At 40.7% G+C, this 19,686-nt stretch overlaps 1 protein-coding gene across 5 annotated transcripts in view; it reads right to left on the bottom strand.

Annotated features, from left to right (window-relative positions):
- rhbdf1a (rhomboid 5 homolog 1a (Drosophila)) overlaps positions 1-19,686 on the bottom strand; it is a 387,291-nt gene that overhangs the window by 9,485 nt on the left and 358,120 nt on the right. For all 5 annotated transcript variants that reach the window (XM_063058802.1, XM_063058799.1, XM_063058803.1 and 2 more), the window contains 3 exons: positions 18,260-18,354; positions 10,374-10,449; positions 5,220-5,320 (listed from right to left, as the gene is read on the bottom strand). In XM_063058802.1, coding sequence (XP_062914872.1) covers positions 5,220-5,320; positions 10,374-10,449; positions 18,260-18,354 — 272 coding nt within the window. The remainder of the gene's footprint in view (positions 1-5,219; positions 5,321-10,373; positions 10,450-18,259; positions 18,355-19,686) is intronic.

The raw sequence follows: 19,686 nt of genomic DNA, 5'->3' as shown, positions 1-19,686 counted from the left end.
ACATGCCTATCTAATAGTTTTTTCCAAACGTCCCAATGTGTCTGTCTCTAGTACCAACCCTGGCAGGGCTTTTCACACACCCAGCATTCTGTGTCAAATACTTCCATATGAGAATCTCCACAGTGCTCAAAAATAGGACAAGTGGTATCAACTATTGAGTACAAACATAAGAGCTTAGTAATTACCAGATTAAAAAGAAAGGTTTCCATTTTCCTTCCTTAAAACAGATTCCTTACACATTTAGTCCTCTCAACTCGCTCAGCATCCCACTCATGAGGCGAGGTTTATTGAAGTCTCCAACTTACTTTCTTACAGATGAAAACTGATTTCAAGCTTATACACGCTTTGCAGAACACACAACTCATAAGTACCCTACTGGACAGTAAATGGTGAGTGGAAGATACTATAATGTCATCCATGTTGGTTAGAACGGCACAGGACAGCTGAAGAAAAACCATTGAAGCATTGCTTGACTAAGTATTGCCTTTCCATTTATTAAATGGTTTACCTTGGAATAAGCTGCACAAAGCTGATTCTATTTGCCAGTGTTCAGACACGTGCAGGCGAAGCTTATGAAGAAATGCAGGCATTTATAGCCAGGTTGAAGGTGAGAATTAGAACTATGTTCTGTGGAAGGTTCATGTGACTGGCCGTTGCAGGATTATCTCTACAGTTTATAATGAGATTGGAGTGATAGTGATTATGAATCCAGCAATCCATCTTATGTAGCCTCTGGGTTTTACTTACTTCAGGTTACACAGCTGCTTGGCAAAACTACTACACATATCATATCCTATTTCTACTGTAGTCTTTCAAGATCCATCAAAAAGACCTTAAAAACATTTAGCCAACGTGGTATCAGTTACTCCCTACTTTTGCTGTGCACAGCATCTCCATTTTCATTTTAATCTCAACATTTTAAAAGAAACACACGAACAACTTTGATTTTATATAACGTTTCACTGACATTCCAATGATTATGTGGAGAAAAACATTGATATGGGTGCCAAAATTAACACGTTTCTGTGCATTGCTCCTGCTCACGACTGACAGTATCAGGTCGCAGCAACTTTAGACAGTCTAGTTACTAGAACATGTCAATAAAATTGCCCAAATTTCTCTTCTAAAGGAAGAAAGTACTGAAGTTATTAGCTGAACTGAACAACAACCATTGACCTTATTGACGATCTCTACGTCAAGATCAATTGATTTAGTGTTTTTTATAAACGTAAAAGCATGTCCACTGCTGCTTCCCATTAACATAAAACACAATACAGTGCCAAGACACAGGCAGATGTTTAAAGGCTTGACTAGAGAGGTAGGTGTTAAGGAGCACCGTGGAGGAAACAGAAACGAGGGAGGAAATTCTAGAACACAAGACCCTTGCGATCAAAGCTGCGGCTGTGCTGGTGTGATTTGATCTGAGGGTAGTCAGAAGCAGAGCAGGTTGGAAATGTGGAAGGACAAAGTCACAAAGAGACTTGAAAGAAAAGGGAAATCACAAATCAATAAATATCTGACGCTGAAAGGACAAGGGTGGTGAGTTAATGGGATTTAGTACACAATATAGGTGTAACAGTTTTGAATTGCCTTAGCAGAGCAAGAGAGGCAAGGCAGAGGTGCACTGCCAAACTTTAGTTTACTACCAAGGTGTGGTTGAGAGTTCCAGGTAAATGAGCTGAGCTCTGGAGTTGGGTGAAGGAATGCAAGGTGGAAATGAGTGCCTTCAGTGGTGTTGATACATGTTGCAAAGCTCAATTCAGGACTCAGCCTGACGGTCAGGTTGCAAAAGGTTTGCTCAGATTCATACCATTACCAAGGAGAGGAATGGAGTTTTAATTTATTTTATTGAGATACAGCACAGAATAGGCACTTCGAGCCACACCACCCAACATACCCCTGATATAACCCTAGCTTAATAATGGGACAATTTACAGAGACCAACTAATCTACGAACCAACAGGAATTCTGGAAATTCAAGCAACACACATAAAAGTTGCTTGTGAACGCAGCAGGCCAGGCAGCATCTCTAGGAAGAGGTGCAGTCGACGTTTCAGGCCGAGACCCTAACGTCCTGACGAAGGGTCTCGGCCTGAAACGTCGACTGCACCTCTTCCTAGAGATGCTGCCTGGCCTGCTGCGTTCACCAGCAACTTTTATGTGTGTTGCTTTAATCTACCAACCGATAGGTCTTTGGACTGTGGGAAGAAACCAGAGCACCCGGAGGAAACCCACATGGTCATGGGGAAAACGTACAAACTCCTTACAGGCAGTGATGGGAACTGAACCTGGGTCACCTGTACTGTATAAAGCGTTGTGCTAACTACTATGCTACCATGCTGCCCTTCATAGAACAAGGGAAAAAAACTGGTTGAGCCCAAAGTTCAATTGCAATTCTAGCTTTACATGCATTTATTTAAGGAACCAACACTGGAAGTCAGATAACTGGACTGACGATTTATAGGCAAAGTATCAAGTTAAGCAAAGTGGTACTGATGAGGAGGAAGTGGGTGGAACCTGGTATAGCACTTTGGATGATGTGCCATCGGGCAAATGCAATGGCAAACCAGGAAGGCCAGGAGCAATAAGGAACGGCAAGAGCAGTCTTTGCACAGGAGAGAGAAAAAAAATGAAGCCAAAAAAATTGGGAAAAAAAAGGAAAGGAGGGTTTGCTTGTAGCACGGAGGTTTACTATGATGTTAATTCCATAGTGGGCAATTAATCACTCTACCAACTGATGTCAGTCAGAAGCAGCCTGATTCAAATAGCGAGTTCCAAGAAAATTTGTTTGTTCATTACGTGCCGTGTTGTAGACGTGAGCAGTCATGATCTTTCCATGAACGTGATTGTTCTTGGCAAATTTTTCTAGAGAAGTGGTTTGCCATTGTCTTCTCCTGGGCAGTGCCTTTACAAGACGGGTGACCCCACCCAGCCATGACCAATACTCTTCAAAGGTTGTCTACCTGGATTCAGTGGTCTCATAACCAGGAATTGTGATATGCACCAGCTGCTCCCATGACTTCATGTGACCCTGATCGGGGGTGGGGGTAAATGGGTACTACATCTTGCCCAAGGGTGACCTGTAGGCTAGCGGAGGAAGGGAGTGCCTTACACTCCTTCGATAGACACATCGCCTTGTCAAGACAGCCATGAATTTGGGAACTGACACATGGCTAATAAGAAGTGGAGGCTAGGGTAGAAAGGTAGGTTTTTTTAAAAGAATGATGATGGCAGACGAGAGGGGACAGAAAAATTAAAAGCTTGTTAACACAGTGGCCAGGAGGGGAAGGATTGCATATTATAAGGAATAAGGTAATAGAAGAGTGGTGGGACAGGAAAACTTTGAATAGAAAATGGGGATTATGTAGGGATGGGAGACGACAGGAATTAGCAAAAAAAGATGAGGGAGCAGATATTGGGGAGGGGTAGGAATCAGTGAAGGATCTGATTATGGATGCCATAATTTTCAAAATTTTCATACTTTGCATGGATGTTCCTGCTTTCTGTTAATGCCTTTCTTGAATCACTTCAGTCTGTGTCCTCTAATAGGGCTGCTGGATTGAGAGTTCCAGAATGGACTAGAATTTCAGCTGTCAACTTTCCCCCAGATTTGCCACACAGATTAGGAAGGATCATGTCTTTCATTGCTGTTGTCAGTCATGGCAAGTTGCTTACATGCCATTTTTGTTGAGAGTAATACACTACAGCCCTGGTATGATGTGGTAGAAGAATGAACACTTAGGGTGATGAACAAGATGGCAATTGTGTGAGGCGCATTGTAATTGCTGGTAAAAGATTAAAAGACTAATGATGCTGGATATGACCATCAGGTCAGGCAGCACCTGTAAGGAGAGAAACAGAGGTCAGCAGTGCAGGGTCACTGACCTGAAATGTTAATTCTAAATATTCTTGAGCTGAACTTAACCAGGCAGTTCCAGGGCTGTCTAAATATGGCTCTTTGTAATTGGCTATTTTATTAACTGGATTTAAATTCTGCAGTTCTTATGTTGATACATCAATGTATCGCTCACTCAATAACCAGGGTTCTGAATCATTAATATAAGAATATAATCATGCTCTAGTAGGTTACATATCTTGACAGAAGTTGAGAAACAATGATAGTTATGAGGCTGGAACTCTCAAGTCTGAGCAGTTTCACTTCTCATCTTGTGCTCTAGTTCCTGCCCATCTCCTTAATGTCCTACAACCTTGAGTAAGTTATTTCAATTCTGGCTTTTTGATTATCCCTGCTGCATCTTCGACATCATTGTTGACAGCTACAACTTCTGTGTCCAGACCCCAAAACTCTTTCCTCCTTGCTCTCCTCAACTGAGCTTGGATAATTTTCTTTTGTCTGATAATGCTCCTGTGATGCATCAAAGTTGATACCCTTGATGTGGTCCTCATTTATTCTCCCTTCAGAGTGACAGAGATTTCAGTGAGTATTTCTATCCTTTCTCTGTCAGTGAACCTGGTTGTTGCCTACAAAAACAATTCACATTGCAGAGTCATTGTTGACAGCAAGTATTGCCCATGGCGATTGGGCGGCAGAGCTGGAAGAGCTGCTGCCTCACAATGATAGAGACCAGGCAGCAATCAAGCTTTGGGCTCTTTTACAGTACAGTTGACCCAGGTTCAACTCCTGTCGTTGCCTGTAGGGAGTTTGTACCTTGTCCCTGTAACTGCTCCAGTTTCTTCCCACAGTCCAAAGACGTGGCAGCTGGGAGGTGAATTGTTCATTGTAAACTGTCTCATGATTAGGCTAGCGTTAAATTGGGGATTGCTGGGCAGTGTGGTTCGAAGGGCCAGATGCGCCTATGCCACACTCTATCTTCAATAAATAAATATTCTGGAACTGGTGAAATGATCACAATGTCGTAAGAGGACAACTAATTCAGTAGCATATTAGGAGGGGGAATTGGGCACTTCTCCTAGACTGGCCTTCATGTGACTCCATCCATCCTTCTACAATGTGATTGACTTTCACTAACTGTCAGCAAGCGACTGAATTCAGGAACATCTTGGAATGGACAATAAACACCAGCCTGGCAAGCAACATCCACATCACAGGAATTAATCAAAACCTTGCATCTTTTCAAAGGCAAATGTGTCTTTTCCATGAACAGTTGATCACTTAGCAGCTCTATTTAAGAAAACCACAGTGCCTAATTAAGCAAGAGTGGACTGGAGCTCAGCTTTATCACACTGGAAGTGCTTACCCAGCATGGAGGAAGAGTGAAAGCCAGAGTCTGTAAAACTGATCAGGCACTTCAGGATTGAGGAATGGTAGAAGTCCACATACGTCATCCATGCAATGCACCTGGAAAGTACAAAATACAATATTCTCAGCTCTGACAATGTAAAATTGCATTTACAGTGGTTTTTCACCATTTAAAGCAAAAATCACATTATTTTTCAATGCTGAGAAAACTTCGCTAGAATTAAGTACGTAAGATATAACCGTAATGCAGTGAAATAATGTTAGTATAAATCGGCAAAAAGATCAGCATGGACATGATGGGCAGAAGGACCTTTCTCTGTGCAGTACCATCACAGTGCACCTCCTTTCCTTTCTACTTTAATCTATATGCTCTACATGGCTAACTTTACATCAGTGATCCCCAACCTCCGGGCTGCGAAGCATGCAGGGGTGCAGCAGTAGCCGGGACGCACCAGCACATCTTTAAGAAAAAAGCCGAAATAAACAAGCTAATTAATTAGGTGCCGCCTGGCACGTAAATGTCGGCCCAGATCAGAGGCGATTGCCGATTTCACTTGCTCTACGCGATGTTCACTCCTCTTTCCAGGACGCTGGAGCCTTTAGCTGTTCCATTGTTTGGTCAATTTAAATACCAGCCCAGACAGGCTGAAAAGACAGGGCTGTCAGGATCGAGGTGACATGTTGAATCTACACAAACTTCTAATAAAGTATAGGCGCTGCCATGCTTTCTTTGTAATGACAGTTACGTGTTGGTCCCAGGACAGATCCTCTGACACTTTTCAGAGAGAGAAACGTCAATCTTTAATGCTGAAGAATTTAAAGTTATTGACCATCTCCACCTCAGTTCCTCTAATGAAGACCGGCTTCTGGGCGGCACCTAATTAATTAGCTTGTTTATTTTGGCTTTTTTCTTAAAGATGTGCTGGGTGCACTCTGGCTACTGCTGTGCCCCTGCAAGCTTCGCAGCCCGGACGTTGGGGACCATTGCTTTAGATGGTTTCTGTCACTTCTTGATTCAAAATCAAGTATTACTGCCTACTTAATTTCTTTTGCCACTGAAAGGAGGAAGGGATGTCTCTGAGGAAGCACAATTGCTCTGACATAGGTGGTACAAGTGGCATTCAAATGGTCCTGTCTTGCAGCTTTCACCTGCTTGATTCCTGGTGCAGCTCCTGGCATACCTTCCCGGACTCTTCATTGACTCAGACTTGGATCCCCTGCTTTGATAGTGGTGGCAGAGCAGGGTTTATGAGGCTGCAGGTCATGGATGCAACTCTGCTATTGCTGATGGATCACAGTGCCTCTGGATTGCCAGTCCTGAGCTGGTGAGTCCATTCGCAGTCTTCTAAGGAAAGCCATTGGAGATGATTCCCAGGGATAGGAATTTACTCAGATTTGGAAAGCATGGTATGGTTGAGGAACCATACCAGTTCCTTAAAGTGGTATAATTAGACCCTTTCTTTTGCTCATTTTCCAGAGCTCTTCAAATTATTTTCCCTCATTAGCCCACAAAATTTCCCTCATAAATCCCTGACTGACCATTCAAACGGTAAACAAGGTACAGTTCAGATTCAGCTTTCGTGTAACCAATCTCTACCCATTCTAAAACAGATCCTGACTGAGGGAAGAAGGAATGGGGCAGGGTGGGAAAGTAGAATGAAAAACTTTAACAGGCAGACACTGGACATTGCCTGGGATGCTGGCTAACGTGTGGAAGTAGGTGCAACACAGCTGTACCTATTGTACCATCCAGCTTCAACCTCCACTGCAGAAAGTACAAGGCCAAGAGCAGATCTGTGGAGGCCATCCATCAGTAAGTTCCACAATGGCCCTAACCTGCTCCATTGTTGTTCACATTGTAACAGGCTGCAGTATGCACTTAAGTCTTCATGCCTTGCAGTGCCTGGACTGGCCCAAAGCTTCCTGAAGGAGCTTAAATGAAAGCTAAGCAGATTGCATTTCCCAAGCAGCAGCTATTATGGATAAAACTTGTAGGAGAACAAGGATAAACAATGAAGTTCAACAGTTCCATGGATGGCCTGCTGGTTTTCTTAAAAAGTGAATAATTAAACTTAAAAATCTAATTCCTAAGTCAATGGTAAGAACAGCATTTACCATCCCTCCGTAATTGCCCCAAGGCAGAAGTGAACTACCTTCTTGGACTACAATTGGACAGGAGATAAATATATTAGACCATAAGATATAGGAGCAGAATTAGGCCATTTGGCCCATCGAGTCTGCTCTGCCATTTCATCATGGCTGATTCAATTTTCCCTACCGCCCCAATCTCCTGCCTTCTCCCCGTATCCCATCATGCTCTGACCAATCACGAGTCTATCAATCTCTGCCTTAAGTATACATAAAGACTTGGCCTCTACAGCTGCCTGAGGCAAAGAATTCCACAGATTCTCCACTCTGGCTGCTGTTAGTGCCAGCCCTTTGGTAGCAGGGTAGCTACACCTCCTGTTTGTTATTCTCACCACGGAACAACAGCTATTGTCACATGGCCTACATTTACACTTCCTTGGTCCAGTTTCACAGTGACTTGTGCAGCAGCTGCCTTACAGTGGCATGGATCAATGTTCAATCTTGAGCTTGGTTACTGTCTGTCTGGAATATTTTCTCCTTCCTGGGTGGGCTTCTACCAAGTGCCCCCTGCCCCCCGCCAATTTCTTTACACATTCCAAAAGACATGCAAGTTGGTAGCTTGATTGACCACTAAGTTGCCCCTTGGTCCATGCGAATGACAAAATCTTGGGAAAATTGATGGGAATTCAAGGAAAATTAAAAAATGTGATTGTTTACTATAGTTAGCCATCTCCTTAACTCACCTGGAGTAAACTAATTTGGTCAAAAATGGCTATTGTTCTGCGGACCTCTGACTCGGTCCCAAGAGAAGGATCTCACATTTGGCACAGATGCTTGTTAGAAAGGCCATGATATTAGCTCACCTGCTGGTTCCATCATCACTGTAGGTATTGATGGTCACAAAGTTTCCTCTTCCCTTTAATGGCTTAATTGTCCATACTTATTCACTAATCATGGCAGCACAATAGTACGTACATTAAATCCTAACCTTGGGTATTGTCTGAAAGGACTTCACATGCTCTAAAATAAAACAGGTTACAGGATGCAGGGAAATAGGATAAAAGTAATGGAAATAATGGGATTGCACCACTGAGCATGAATCCAAGGGAGCAGACAACCTCTGTTGTTATAAGTTTGTAGAAAACTCTGACTACATACAATGGCCAAAACAAGGCATCAAAATCTCTTGCTTTGGGTCACTTAAATGAGAACTGTAGGCAAGCTACATCTTATAGTGCAATATTTATTAATAAATACAGTTAAAGTCAAAATAGTAACTAGAAATTATTAAAATAATTAAACTGAAAGTGGGGCTTGGTTTACAGCCTTATTTTCCTTTCCCTTAAAAAAAAGACGGAAGTTAACCCAAGTGCTCTGTGCATTTGCTGGTCTATTAAACAAAGTAGTTTAAAGATTTAGATCTAGCCAGTGCTTTGATTCCATCTACTGAGTGTTTAATTAAAGAATGCACATGAGGACACGTGCAACAGTCAATTCAGACTGCCAACACAGATATCATACTATTCAGGTTTAATCCTTGACTGTGTAGCATTCTCAAATTTCATTGAATATTTAACACCAGCCTGAAATGTGAAACTGAGCTTCAGAACATTTTGATCAGATTTTGGGCTTCTGTTTTAAAGTTCAAATTCATATTCAAAAGTGTGAAAGTTATAAACAGTGTTAGTGAGTGGTCTTTAAAAACTGGTTCCAGTTGTCCACCTACGGATTAATTTGCTGGGGCCAGATTATAAAACCAAGCAAGGGGGAGGAAAAAGAAACATCTCCAAAGCAGCTGAATAACTAGAAATAACTAGAGGCTTCTGAGAAGCAATAATTAAAATCTAACCCAAAAGCAAAAGCTGACTAGGTAACCAGACCATGACAGTAGCATAAAGCAACATAAATCAAAGTACTTGCATGCAGTGTTGGATATGTATCTCTGCAGATAACTCGAATTGAGACAAAAAACTTTTTTCAGCAGAACTCACTGTCCAAGTGATTCACTCTCCCCAAGTGGCTCACTCTACTTATCACTGAAAGTAAAATTGTGCTGCTTTGGACAGACTGAATAGAGCCCAACATTGACTTCACTCAAAGTGTGCCGAATTCTACATACATTGAAGTGGTATGCTCCATCACCCAAGCTAATGGTTTCAATGCAAAGATACTGGGGATTAAAAAATAAATTAGATGAGCTATTGGTAACAGAGGATTACAGGAGGTTAAATGTAATAGATATTGGACAAATGTAGAGGCAAATGCAATGCCTATCTGTAGGTAAGAAAACTGTTATAATCTGCTATAGTTTGAGTTTTCCAACTTCTAGTGGAAATTAAATAAAAGTTGTTAAAAGTTTTCCTGCGAACTTAAAACTTCGCCATTCACACTGATTCCTCCATTTACATCACACACCAGAATTCTCTTCAATTCTAACAGCAGTCTTATCAGCCAAGATCGCTAAGCAGAAAACTGCACACAAGGAGGAGCCCTTTTCCACTAATATTTAACATTGCTTTAAGGTTTAATTCTACAACTGAGAACAAACATTTGATTTCTGTGATGGGAAAACGAAAAAATAGAGACACTGGACCTCCAACCAGATTTTACAAGCTCTGTCTCCCAAGGGAAACTACTGACAATAAGCCAAAACAGCAATGAAACTAAAATGTTCGTGCACACAGTAAGTGAGCATCTCCTGTCAACTTTATAATGTTTTTTCCCCAGTAATCTGCTTCTTCCAGTACACAGAACAATGTACAATACACACAGATTGACTAAACTGTGATATACTGGCAAGAAAGAATAACACTATTTAACGTTAGCAATGACCATCATAATGCTAATTTATTAGTAATCACAGTATTAGTTCATAGTAGAGGATAGATTTCTGATTCATTCTAACTCACATCAACTTCACAGTACATGGTATTGAGTCCATTTAAAATTAATGCCACCAGAATGCCCTGTGCGTGCTGTATTTCCATTTAATGCGTCACATGCTAACGGCTATTACCAGAATCAAAGACAAAATCAATGCCAAGTATGCAATGTAGATTCAAACCTGAGAGCAGAGTGTTGCTTCCTCATGGAAATAACCTTTCATGAATTCGCAATATTCCCTTGATGTAATTTCACATCTGCAAAACAAAACCCAAAAGTGAAACCGTGGCAAAATGCAGTTAAAGTTGTGATATAGAACTCAATGCAAGTTCACACCTGGGAGCTTTGGTATTTAGTAGGAGAGCTAAGGCAATGCAGTGTTACCCTCTGATTGTTTTCAGGCTAGTTCCTTTATTTTGATAGAATTACATCCTTAGAAACATCACTGCTCTGGTGACATAGCAGCCAGTTTTACCTGGATCAATTTCCATAAACAGAACATGACAACACGCTAATCGAACGCTGCTTAAGCTTTGACAGAACTAAGGAAATCTGACTTTCGGCAATAGTATAAACTATTTACAAGAAAAAAAATACCATGGATATGAATACACAACGTCACAGCAGAAAATGGGAGAAGTACACGGCAGCCACATCGACAACCAAGAGAAAGGTAGGTGAAGAGTCCAGAGAGGGGCTGCAGCCACAGTATTAAAAGTATGTTTCACTTATTAAAAGCCTTCTGTTGAAGTGTTTTTGGAATTGTGTACTTTAACACTTTCACTCTTCAAACAGATCATTTTGTAGGAATTATGAAGCAGTGAAGTTCATGTCCCACATTAAAAGATCATCAATATGAATGAGAGCAGTACATAAAAATGCTGACAGATTAATGGTGAAGGAAACCACCAGGACAGGCACGAGAATAAGGTGCCTTTAGGCGTATGATAAATTGTACCAAAATACCACATTCAAAATCAAAGAAAGCTCTAAAGGTTGCAAAGAAACCAGCACTCATGCAAACAACTACAGTGAATTCCAGTTCATTGGGCCATTGGTTAATCAGGGCAACCTCATATTTCAAACACTAAATAACAAAAATAAATCAAGAAAATAGCCAGCATTCCCATCATTTACTTAGGACACAGTGCCACCTAATTGGGACAGCAGACACTTGATGAACAGTTTATAATTTGGGTCAGTCATGTGCATGTTATGTGGCTGTTAAGAGACTACAATAGGCTTAAATAGCTTCACTTGCATGTTTATGTTCAAATTTTTGTTAGTGAATAAATAACAGTAAGATCATGGAAAGAAACAAAAGAAGGAAACCAAACAACAACGTGAATGGGGTTGATTCTGATCAACAGAACAACACCCCGCTCGGTAGGGGTAGTCATGGGCTGCAGGTGACACCAGACCGTCATCCAGAGACTGTAAGCCAGGGGTCTCCAACCTTTCTCGCACTGTGGACCGATTTCATGTTGACAATATTCTTGCAGACCGGCCGACCGTGGGGCGGGGGGGGGGGGGAGAGATTAGACTACAATGACCATGAAGCCTTGCGCGGGCACCAGTGCGCATGCGTGTACGTGCCGCTTTTTCTCTACAAATCGTTTTTGGCGATTCAGTTCGGCGGAGGGGGGGTTAATCACAAACGCAATATAGGTGATAAGTGGCAATACACTTAATTTCGTTTCTAAAAGGGTTTATCTAACAAATTTAATATTAAACACACAGCGCATATTTTCCTCGCATGAATATAGTGATAAGTCAATTATCAGGGGAGCTTGAAGTAAGTGTTGAACGAACTTCCAGTAGAAGTGGTAGAGGCAGGTTCGATATTATCATTTAAAGAAAAATTGGATAGGTATATGGACAGGAAAGGAATGGGGGGTTATGGGCTGAGTGCAGGTTGGTGGAACTAGGTGAGAGTAGCGTTCGGCACGGACTAGAAGGGCAGAGATCGCCCGTTTCTGTGCTGTAATTGTTATATGGTTATATAAGTCAATAGCATCATAACATTTTAAGTAACCTTTGAATATTAAACACACAGCACATATTTTCCCCGTATGAACATATAAAACCATTGCAACACACTAATATCGCTGAATCAGTGGGAGCCCTGGGCTTGTTTCCCTGCAACAAGACGGTGCCATTGAGGGGTGATGGGAGACAGCGATACTCGAAGGGGGTTCCTTATGTCCAGTCTATTCCGCAATTTAGTTTTCGTTGCATTCATTGTAGAGATATGTTGGAAATGGAAGCAACGTTTTCAGTGCTTTCGTGGCTATCTCAGGATATTTAGCCTTGACTTTGATCCAGAATGTCAGCAGAGATGTTATGTCAAACATGCTTTTCAGCCCGCCGTCATTTGCAAGCTCGAGGAGTTGACCTCCTTCCCGTGCTGACATGGATGACACGTGTGTAATGACCTCGCATGTGTTCAAGTTCAACAGTGGCGTGACAGGGAATGAGGAAAGGTGCAGCTGACTCCTATTGCCAAATCATATCGTTTCCTTGTGGCCCAGTAGCAAATGCTTTGCGGCCCGGTACCGGTCCGCAGTCCGGTGGTTGGGGACCGCTGCTGTAAGCAATAGGGAAAGTTCTAAGGGTAGCAACATGAAAGATCCATACACTTTATCAGAAAGGAAAGTTGGACAACACATGAAATGAAATGAAAAGGTTGAAGTTGATATCTCAGGCCTGTCAGAAATTAGATGGACCGACAGTGGCAAATTCACTAAGAATAGTTCTGTGGTAATGTATTCTGGAGGTCAACAGTATATGTATGGAGTTGGAATTATTTTAAACAAACAAATATCAAAATGTCTTATGGGATTTTGGGTGATATACGACCAGCTGCTTTTAGTTAAATTAAGGGGTAACCCTTTTAACATTAGCATAATCCAAGCCTATGCGCCAACAAATGATGCAGCTGAAGAGTATATCAACAAGTTTTATGAAAGTCTCCACAGTGCTTATGAGCAATGTAAATCTCAGCATATAAAACTAGTCATGGGAGATTTTAACTCCAAAGTTGGACAGAAAAGGGTTGATAACATCATAGGACCTTTTGGATTAGGCGAGAAAAATGAAAATGGAGAAAGGTTTACTGATTGGTGTGTCAGAAACAACCAAGTGATCACCAATACTTGGTATAAAAACCATCCACGTAGATTGTGTACTTGGATTAGCCCTGGAGCGAGAACAAGAAATCAAATAGATTTCATTACCATCAATGAACGCTTTAGAAATAATATCACAAATTCTAAAGCCCACCCAGGAGCAGACTGTGGTTCAGATCACTATCCAGTAATAGCTACCATCAAAACAAAATTAAAGAAACTGCAACGTAGAAAAAAGAGAAAAAAGTATATGTTGGGAGAACTTAAAAATGATAGCATACTTAAGCAACAATTCAAAACAGCTGTAGAAGAACACCTCAACGAAAATGAAACAACACCTATTTGGGACAGATTTAAATATGCTATACCACAATCAGCAGAGGAGATAATCCCAGTACAAGAAATCTAACACACCAACAAGGGGTGGATAACCCAAGAAATTCTAGATCTGATGGAACAAAGAAGGTTAGTGAAGAATAATGAAGTGCTAGACAGACAGACAGATCAGACAATTGTGCAATACTGTATTGCAAAGGAAGAATGGCTGAATCAAAAATGCAGTGAAGTAGAAGGCCATATTAACAACAGCAAAGAAATGCACAGAAAAATTAAGGAAATTACTGGAATTAAGAAAACCTCCTCTACAGGATGCACAAGATCAGCAGACAGATCCAGTATGTGAGAGGTGGATTCAGAATATAGAGAGCAGCTGTTTGAAGATAATAGAGGGGAGCCCGCAGATATAAAACACCCTAATTCTGGCCCACCTATTACCAAAGAAGAAATAACTAAAGCAATGAAAAGCATGAATCATGGTAAAGCCACTGGACCTGATGAAATTTCAGTAGAAATGATACAAGCCTTAGAAGATCTGGGCATAGATATTCTTTTTGAACTGTTTAATGGCATATACGAGTCTGATGTATTGTCTGATGATCTCTTGAAATCAGTATTTATAACTCTACCAAAAATTCCTGGGACTATCAACTGAGAAAATTATAGAACAGCCAGTCTTATGAGTCACGTAATAAAGATTTTGTTGAGAATTGTTCTGAGTCGAGTTAAAAACAAGTTAAGACCAGAGACTTCTAAACTGCAATAAGGGTTTTATTGAGGATAGAGGAATTAGGAATGCAATTTTCATACTACAAATGCTTTCAGAAAGGGCAATTGAATATCAAAATGATGTCTTTTTATGTTTTATTGATTTCACTAAAGCATTCGACAAAGTGCAACATGAAAATTATTTCAAATTCTCGCTAAACTAAACATAGACGGAAGGGACCAACAACTGCTTCAAAATTTATATTGGAACCAAACGGCGGTGGTAAAAATTGATGATAATATAAGTAGTTGGACTAAAATTCAAAGAGGAGTTAGACAGGGATGTGTTGCCTCACCATAATTATTTCATATCTACAGTGGAATGATTCTCAGAGAAATAAAAGACCTAGATGGGATAAAAATTGGAGGTGTTAACATCAACAATATAAGATATGCAGACGATACCACCCTAATAGCAAGTACTGCAGAAGAACTACAAATCCTCCTAGACAAAGTAGTACAAACAAGTGCAGATTTTGGTCTAACCGTCAACTGTAAAAAAAACCAAATGTACGGTAATATCAAAACAGCAGGATACTCCCAACTGCCAATTGTACATCGGTAACCAAGAGATTGAACAAAAGACCAGCTTTAATTACCTTAGTAGCTTTATATCACAAGATGCTAGAAGTAAAGTAGAAATAAAAAGAAGAATTGCCATTGCCAAAACCAACTTCCAAAAAATGAAACCCATCTTCACCAACAGACACATTTCTATAACAACAAGGCTTAGGCTACTAAAATGTTACATCTGGTCAATCTTGTTGTATGCTTCCAAAATATGGACTATAACACCAGAACTCCAAAGAAACTTAGAAGCAACAGAAATGTGGTTTCTTAGAAAAATGCTGAAAATATCATATAGAGATAGGGTAACTAATGAGACAGTACTCCAACGTGCCCATACAAAAAGATCTAGAAATGTGGTTTCTTAGAAAAATGCTGAAAATATCATATAGAGATAGGGTAACTAATGAGACAGTACTCCAACGTGCCCATACAAAAAGATCTTTAATGAGAACATTAAATGAGAGGAAACTTAAATTCCTGGGCCATGCCATCAGAAAGAGAGAAATAGAATGCCTTATATTACAAGGCCGTATGCCTGGAAAACGCGGAAAAGGAAGGCATAGAAGAATATATGTGGATACTGTGAAAGAACTGACAGATTCAAGTGCGCGAGATATCATTGACGCTGCAAGTGATCGTTCGATGTGGACAGCCATGATTGCCCAAGCGTGTAACATGCAAGGCACATGAAGAAGAAGTAGTTGATCATTCAGAACTGCTTCGTTCACTGTGGTTTCAAACATTCAGGCTTAGAAATGCAAGAAATGGCCGGAAGTGAAAATTAAATGATTTCATTGCTTCAACAAGTTAGGACCTACAAAGAAGTTGAAGGTACCAACAATCATCTTATTTACGGTGAAGATAAACATTTGGAGGATGCAATCATTGAAAGCATTGTTTGTAGGCATTCCACTACTTGCACTAGTTGTCTGCGCTAATTTTGCTTATTTAGTCAAAGAAAAGAATATGTCAGCATACACTGAATGAATTCCTCCATCAATGACTCTTAGGAACAAACACGCAGTTTTATAGTACCACACATCAAATTTGCTGGTGAACGCAGCAGGCCTTATAGTACTGTAGTAGTGTTGGTAGTGTTTTAATTTATTCTGTATTTCATTTAAATACATAATTTGTTTCTCAGTTAAACAGTAGTTTGTCTTTTTATGCCTTTTTAACTATTTCCATGAAACTTCAGCTAATAGGGGCAGCCACTTAATTGGGTGAAAATGTACTATTCCTGATGTGTCCCAATTAGCCGGAATCCACTGTATTTTCTTTATCCAAACTGTCTTCTGCCACTGCTATGTTATTTGTAATTAAGTACATTTGTAGATGTCCTTCAGGCACAAGACAATATGGTGGGTACACCTGCAGCATTCAATCCATACCTCCCATGGAGATGCGAATACTTGAATGAGGAAAGTAGGATCAGAAAGAATATTTCAAGTCATTGGTTGGAATCGATTGGCACTGATGTGAAACTAGAGATTGAAAATCAGTAGCTTGTTGATGCATTGCTCATCAGGTTTCATTTTCCATCAGCTCTGGCTTTTGCTGAAAGTTTTACTCATCCTGAACGCGGCGACATTAAGCCTAGAACAGACGGTGAGGCCCAGATTGTGGACTGGGCCTCTCCTGTAAGGTGACTTGCCTGTGGCTGTGAACTGCTGAGGTGCATTCCAAGCATTATGTTACAGATTCCGAAAGGCCCGTTTTCCCAATACACTGAAGAATCTGTAGGCAAGCTGAGAATTTTATCCAGCTGGTTGCACAGCAGGTCATTAATGAATCAGAATCCAACCTAAATTACATTTCCACTTTCAGACTGATAAGCTGCCAATGAAAAACTGGACACCGAACAGGGGCCCAGGACATTAGAAATCAGCAACCTTCAGCCCATTCAGTCTGTTGCTCTTATCACCCATCATTTCAAACCATTTAAATTGCATTTGACAGAGAAACAAGGCTATTGATCACAGCTGGAATTTTCTGTTGAAGGAACCTGAACAACGTATTGTGGGTGAGAGCTTCGTACTGCCACTCCTCTCTGGTTTGGAGCTCCCTGAATGCTCTCACTGTCAATTTAAAGTTAGGCTCCCTTCCTCCGGATTACCTCACAGAGGAAATAATTTCCATTTTGCAAACCGGACTCCTTTAAATACAGGTGCATTAGACCCTCCACTTTCCAAATTTCCATGCAACCAGTCCTCATTAATTTTTTTTTTTAGCCCCAGTACCATTGCAATGAACCTGGGCTACAGCCACTTTAGGTTCAATATCATCCTGCCGAAGTTGTGATGTCCAGGTATATCATACCCAGGTGCTACCTGACCACAACTTTATACAATTGTACAGCACAGTCTCTATTCCATTGTATTCGAGCCACCTTGAAATAAAGCAAGCATTTTATGAGACTTGGAGACATACATTATCATGAACAATTGAAGGCAGTGTAATACAGATTAAATCCAATGTTTATAAGAAACACAAGGAACGTTTCCCACATCTGACTCAAAATTTTTAATAGATTCAGTGTCATTATTTCATGGAACAGAGAAGCACCCTTGGCAAACACTCCTATGTTTCACTGCTACAGAAGATGGGCACTGAGCATTGGATGTATTCCAAAGTGAACAATACCATTAAAATAAATAGGGGCACTGTGGGGTGCAGACAGTCCCTCCCCTTCAGTGACATGACTCAGACCAAGGGTTGAAGCAGCACATCTTTGTGACACAAGGTCAAGAAATCTTCTCAGTGAGAAAATAAATATTGATCTTTTCAGGAATTATTTGAAGGTTACTTCCATACATTTGCCATATGCTTTTCTATCATTTAAAGGACCTGAGAAAAGGAGAAATTAAGAAAATGGGAAAGTATAATCGCTTGGAAATTCAATTTTATGTTCGATCAAACTTCTTATACAATTCTATTAAAAAACACAAAACCACAGCAATGAAGTGAGGGTTCCCTTCACAATCCCGTTCCACCTTCCTGTGGTTGTTATCCCAGCTGTTTGGTATGCCGAGGACAAGGTTGTGTGCCAGCTCTCCAAAACTACACTCTGTTCCAACTTTTCTACTCTACTGAGGTGGCTAACTATTCTTTTTAACCTTTCCCACTAAATCAGGGGTTGAATCATCTCACCAATGAACTGCTAATATTATTCTCAACCAGACATTTACTGAGTCTTTGTTTCAATAAGCAAAATGCAGATTATATTGACTTTCTACATCAGGGTTTCTGTTGAGTTCACACTCACCTTCCCTTGGTGCCAATACAGCAGGGCCGGCCTGTGATCACACAGTCCAAGTGTGGAAGGTTTGTGTGGTTTCCAGCAGTACTTTTAGTGCAAATCTGAAAAACATAATAATGGAAGAAACCTTCCTTTTAGTAGTTTAACCATGCATGATCATAAAGTTCGAAGGTTTCTTTTTTTAATCAAAGTATGCAGAATACAATTCTGAAATCTGTCTTCTCCAGATAGCCACAGAATACAGAAAAGCACTGAAGTAGTTGAAAGAAGGACATCAATCCCCCCCCGCACAAAAACTCAAACCCCAAACACTCCAACCCTTCTCTCACACAAAAACTAACAAATCACCCAAATGCCCAGCCCGCCAATCCACAACGAGAAATAGAGGGTGAGAACACAAAAAAAACATCACTGAAAGAGGCTAATATGAACTATAGTTAGTTTGAACCGCAGTCCAATCCATAAATCCAACCCAAGGGTGCCCCATCTAAGAGTGCCACTTCTCAGGACTATAAACATTGCTTGGATCACTTCAATAAATCATAAAATCCACTGGCCACCATATACCCATCATCAAAAACCTGATTTAAAGATGATGCTAAGATAATGGGAGTAGTCAACAATTGCTTGAAAGAAAACATCTCCTTTGCAGAGGTCACTTCAGAATTAAAATTAAAACCTGACCAGGCCATAGTCAATCCAAACCCAAGGCCAATTCAAGCTAAACCTAAAACCATAGGAGCGGATAGCATGGAACAAGTCCTTCAGCCAGATTTTGTGCCAATCACTCATTTACATCAGACTTGCATTATACCTACTTAATATTCTCTCCGCATTCTTCACTATGTCCTCCTAAACTCTGCCACTCACTTGCAAGCTAGGGGCAATTTACAACAGTCAATTAACCTGCCAAGCTACGTCTTTGTGATCTGGGAGAACACTGGAACACAGGGGGAATACACATACAAGGACATGCAAACTCCATGTAGAAAACAAGCAAGTGCGGGACAGATCCCAGATCTCTTTCACCAGAATTCTGCGGCTTAAATTGCTGGTAGGCAGTCAGAATATACTACTTTGTGCATTTATAGGTATGCTCAATACTTTAGAAAGACTGAACAACATTCAAAAAGAATACAATGAATATCAGGGGTGAACCATTTGGCCCTTAGCACTGTTCCTTCATTCTGTAAGATGACAGTTACCCTTTTACATTAATGCTACTTTCCTGCACTAGGACATACCCCTTCCTACAAAAACCTGGTTTAAATGCACCCAGTGAGTGAACCTCCAGAGTCCTCTTTAGTAGATATTTCCAGAAAAGTTTTCCTGAGGGGGGGAAAAAGAATTTTCTCCCTGCTCTGAATATCTAACCTTTTCTTTTAAGATTGTGACTGGTTCTAGCTACTCCAGTGAGGGGAAACATCACTACT

This window comes from Mobula hypostoma, chromosome 9 (assembly GCF_963921235.1).
Source record: "Mobula hypostoma chromosome 9, sMobHyp1.1, whole genome shotgun sequence".
NCBI lineage: Eukaryota > Metazoa > Chordata > Chondrichthyes > Myliobatiformes > Myliobatidae > Mobula > Mobula hypostoma.
Note: the sequence above shows the minus strand (reverse complement) of the source record. Positions and strands in the feature narration are given on the sequence as shown.